The 5168-nt window shown below is 34.0% G+C and overlaps 1 protein-coding gene across 1 annotated transcript in view; it reads left to right on the top strand.

Annotated features, from left to right (window-relative positions):
• The window catches only part of LOC107582205 (transcription elongation regulator 1-like), a 35897-nt gene that overhangs the window by 28185 nt on the left and 2544 nt on the right, over positions 1 to 5168 (top strand). The window contains exons 5-7 of the mRNA XM_016267955.1: positions 467 to 549; positions 1746 to 1834; positions 4188 to 4339. Coding sequence (XP_016123441.1) covers positions 467 to 549; positions 1746 to 1834; positions 4188 to 4339 — 324 coding nt within the window. The remainder of the gene's footprint in view (positions 1 to 466; positions 550 to 1745; positions 1835 to 4187; positions 4340 to 5168) is intronic.

The following is a 5168-nucleotide window of genomic DNA, read 5'->3' as shown; positions in this document are numbered from 1 at the left end:
TACATCTTTTTGATGTATATAAAGTTAAATAAATATTTCACACACACACACACACACACACACACACACACACACACAAATCATCCATATTAAATTAGAAACAAAAGCATTTTCACTAGTGGTCTCAGAAAGTTGAGAAACAGCAGTCAAGCAGTGAAGAATACTGTCATTTACACATATCAGCATACTTATAACTGAACACATATATTCATTTATGCAAATTAAGGCACCCCTCTTTCCTTGATGATTGCTCTGCTTAAAATAGAAGACAAAATGAAATAGCTCTCAGTATAAACTGATTTGCAGTGTTTTCATTATGGGAATTCATTGATTAATTTGATGCCACAACCATTTGATTAGTAGATGAAGTGAATATGGGAATTTACTATTGATGAGGCGCTGATTTCTTGAAGAAACAATGCGGATTTGGGCATTGGGGATATTGAGCATTTATCTCTGTTCTCAGATAAGATTTTGGAATTGAAGAAGCCATCCTGCACAGACGCCTTAGTGCTCCACCGTGATCCAAACCCAGAGGCTAAAGCTGAGGTTTGTAATCCTTATCATTCTCTCATTAGCTGTATTTGATTCTTAAAACAATTTTATAGGCAACATCGACATAACTGCCATCGCCATACTGTTCATTCGTTGCCAGATCTTGGTCTTCGTGAAAATTGTTTTGGGTTGTCGTAGAGGCAGAAAGAATATCTAACTGATTTGTGGAAAAGGTCAGACTGTGGGCACAATCAGATTTGGAGTCCAATTAAGATTGAGTTAATAATCACTTTTGTTGAAGAGCGCTGTACCACAGTGTCCCCATAGGTGACAGCTTTTAAAATCTTCTCAGCCAGATTAATCCCACATAGTGATGTAGACATGTGGGGGCGTGTTAGAAAGAGCCGTTTTAGGTAGGCGTGGCTGACTCTTAAGTTGTATAAATATCTCTTTGGATTTGAGACTTTAGTCTTTGCAACTTTACAGATCTTCTTTATACACCAAGAGCTTGTAACACTCCAAAGAGAAAATGACCCCTTTAAAGCCTCGCTGTCTGCTGCCAAACCAAACTGAGTGATTCGATTTCAGATGTGATTTGGAATGATCTGCATATACAGTGTTTCTATGATAAAAATATGATACTCAAAAAAGTATGAAAATACATACATCATACAAATATTGACTTAAAATAATCAATTTTTAATTATTAGAACTATTTTGACTGATACTTTTCAGTACTGAATGATTATTTAATCTTAAATTTTGGGATTGCCCATGTGCTGTTTTTTTTCTTTTTCATTAAATTGTTCTCTTATCAGTATTATTTTAGCATTATTTATGAAGTATTTTATTAATATTTTTGTTTTTAGATTTTTATTAAGTTTTTATAACTTTTATATATGAAGAGTTAATTTTTTTTAATTTTCAAAAATCATGTTTTTTATTATGTAATCATGTTTTTATTGTGTTAGTTAGCTGCATTTTTTTGTTATTTTTTAACCTAATCAAAATAACCCGATTCATTTCCAAAAAATGTAGTTATCTGTTTTTGGAAATGAACTCTTCATATTTATATTTAATATTTCAGTTTTAGTAATTTAATATTTAATCTCTCTCTCTCTCTATATATATATATATATATATATATATACGTATATATATATATATATATACGTATATATATATATATATATATATAAATTTAAATGTCAAGCTGACATATCCTTTTTTGTGTGTGTATGTGTGTGCAGGATGGGCCTTTTATAGTCAGTATGGACGAGGACAACTCGCTCCAAGACAAGCGGCCAGTTGCATCTACGCCTATACCTGGATCACCATGGTAACTTCCCGTTTTGTCTGCACAGATATGATTGTATGGCTCGCCATCAATTTGTTGCATCTTTATTGCTAATAAATGACTCTCTGCATGCAAGATAATGACCAATCGATCGTGTTCTCGCAGTTGTCTCAACCTACACTTTCAAATGCCACTGTTGTAAGTGCACTATTTTCTCCTGTGTTTTGGAATGCTTTAATAGCCAATTTGTTCTTCTATAGTGACAAAGATGTTTGTTTTATCTCCTCTCATTCTGTCATAAATGTCAGCAGCTTTAGCACCATTTAAATGATGCATGCCGCTTTATAACTGTTTGATGACAGTAATACATGCTTGAATAAAATATAGCAGTGCACATGGCAAACCTCCAGCGCTAAACAGATGCACTGACACCCAATCGAAAACCTGCATTAAGACAACGTGTTATGCAAGACTTCCATTTTTCTCTGCCAAAGCAGTGTGGGCTTTTCTTCACTGCAAACAAACATTCACACACATATTTTTGAAGCCCAGGAGGTGTCATGGCTTATCGCGTTCAGCTTTTGTTGACTCACACAAACTGGCTTCACTGTTAAATGCATTTAACATGTGGTTGATGACACCAGAACTGGAGTTGTTGTGTGATAATCCAGATATGGATGTTACTTAGATTCCTGTGTTAAAAACCCATTTTAGAATGTAACCCAAAGGAAAGCTCATATGAGATCTCTTTGGTGTCTCAAATATGTCAAAAAGGAGATTGAATGGAGAACAAACTGAGAGTATTGCTTAAGTCTTCAACTTGTCTGATATTTCTTTTATCTATAGTTCAAGAAGAGACCTCAATAATGTCTCAAACTATATCAGGACAGATCATTTGGTTCAAACGTTCAGATTTTTTTCCAATTCTGATTCATTTGGGCATAGTTCATTTATAAACGTCTATTTTCTTTACTCAGCTAATTCTGTAAATTGCATGGGAAACCTTGGAATATTAATTATATCAGTTTTAGACATAAAATAACAGTTATTTGCCAATAAAATAAGAGCCATTTTTTCATGAACAAGACTACACTGGTAGTGGTGCTGTATGTTTTTGATTCACTTTAAAGAATCAGTTCATATGAGTCGTTTGCTCATGAACGAGATTACACATACACGTGGTATATGTTTCGATCGTGAATCTTTCTGCACAGGCTGTGCTATACATATTTATTCTCTAAAAAGTACCAGTTCATAAGAGTCATCACAAATCAAACTACACTGGTTATGTTGACGAATGTTTTTGATTCAGTATGATAAACATACGAGTCATTGTCTTATGAATTAGATTACGCTGGTTGTTCTGTATGTTTTTGGTTAATTTAAAAAGTACACGTTCATATGAGTCATTTGCTTGTGAATTGGACTATGCTAGTGTTTTGCATTTTTCAGGGCATCTGACGTAAGAATAGCTTATAGTTGTTCTGCATAGTAAGCCGGGATGAAAGAAAGACATAAGAAAGTATTTTAGCATGGGACACAAAAAAAGCACTACTTTGCGTCTTCTAAGCCATAAAAGAACAACCTCTGAGCAATAAAATGGTCCTTTGGGTAGAGCTCTTGCTTCAAAATTGAATTTTACAGTTATTGTTTTATATGGAGGTTGCATAGAAATTATTTAAATCCCTGCAATATTAATGGAAAGACAAATGAAATGCGTGTCTAGTGCTAACCATATGTTTGCACTATGAATAACTGCATATGAGCAGAGCGGATGCTCAGTTTCAAATATTTTTTTTATATCATTGGGTCAGTTTTATGGTACAGGAAGGCACTGCCGATCTCCCTGATGCGATGGGGTTGCAAAATTAAATGTCAGGATTGGTTTGTCATGGTTGGCATGAGGTTGTATCAAATTACCTCACAGACTACTGCAGAATCCATGAATACTTTATCCGACATGCCCTGAATGGAGCCTGAAATGGGTCTCAAATGATCACTGTAAGGTAAGAATAACTAGTGCGGAACATCTGAGAAATTGGTCGCTTTTGGATTTGTGACATAGAATTAAATGTACAATAGGCTTGTAGATACTTGATGCTGGACATATTGTGGATTTATCCATTTGAAAATCTTGTGAACCTGCTGAAGACTGATTACTGTAAAATAGCAAGTGAAGACAAAAACACATCAAATTCAGCCCATTTGGTCTTAGTCGTTCTCAGCTGTCGTTTGTGACTCAGAATCCTCTCTCTGGGTCACTTTGGTGCTGCTGGGACTGTTTTTCGTCATCCAGATTTCTTAGTCATGTTGTGAGAATACCACAAACAGCCTGTTGGATTGTGTTTCTGTGTGTATACGAATGTATAAATGCATCTCTCTTTCTCTTCTGTAGGTGTGTAGTGTGGACAGGTGACGACAGGGTGTTTTTCTTCAATCCCACCATGCATTTGTCAGTGTGGGAGAAACCAATTGATCTGAAAGACCGCGGAGACCTCAATCGAATCATCGAGGACCCGCCACATAAACGCAAGAAAGACTCTTTAGGTAAGATTTTGACAGGAAAAAATAGACCATTCAGGCATATTTAACACACTCTTTTAAACATACCATACGATTCGGGACAATTTTAGAAGCCATTTAAGATGAACAGTGTACAAATTGGTATGCAGGCAATGTGTTTTCTGACCCATTTAATTGCAAATTTATTTATAAATGAAATCCAGATGGCACAAAGTGAAAATGAATTGAATTAACATCAAAAGTTCAGCAAGTATGAATTATAATTGAAACATCATCGTATTTAGAAATCACACAGACAAAAACTGCTATGGAAGATTCAGTAAATGTGTTAACTGTGTTAAAAAAATGTGATGCCATAAAACATATGCATATTCCATGAACCTGTTATAGGATAAGAGTAAATTAATTAATTCATTAACTGAAAAAAGTCTCTAATGCTCACAAAGGCTGCATTTATTTGACTGAAAATACAGTAAAAACAGTAATAATGTGAAATATTTTTGCAATTCAAATAACTGCTTTCTATTTTATTTGTAAATATAAAAAATGCAAATACAAATATAAACAGGAATAAATGTGTAATTTATTATTGTGATGGCAAAACTCAATTTTCATCAGCATTTGTGTCACATGCTCTTTCAGAAATCATTCTAATATGCTTCTTTGCTGCTCAAGAAACATTTATTATTTATTAGTAATGTTGAAAACAGTTGTGCTGCTTAACATTATTTGCTGAATAGAGAACAGCATTTTTTGTGAACAGAAATCTTTTGTAACATTAAAAATGTCTTTACTGTCACTTTTGATCACTTTTATGCATCCCTGCTGAATAAAAGTATTCATTAAAAAAAAA

This window comes from Sinocyclocheilus grahami, unplaced genomic scaffold (assembly GCF_001515645.1).
Source record: "Sinocyclocheilus grahami isolate Dianchi unplaced genomic scaffold, SAMN03320097.WGS_v1.1 scaffold41.1, whole genome shotgun sequence".
Classification (NCBI taxonomy): domain Eukaryota; kingdom Metazoa; phylum Chordata; class Actinopteri; order Cypriniformes; family Cyprinidae; genus Sinocyclocheilus; species Sinocyclocheilus grahami.
Note: the sequence above shows the minus strand (reverse complement) of the source record. Positions and strands in the feature narration are given on the sequence as shown.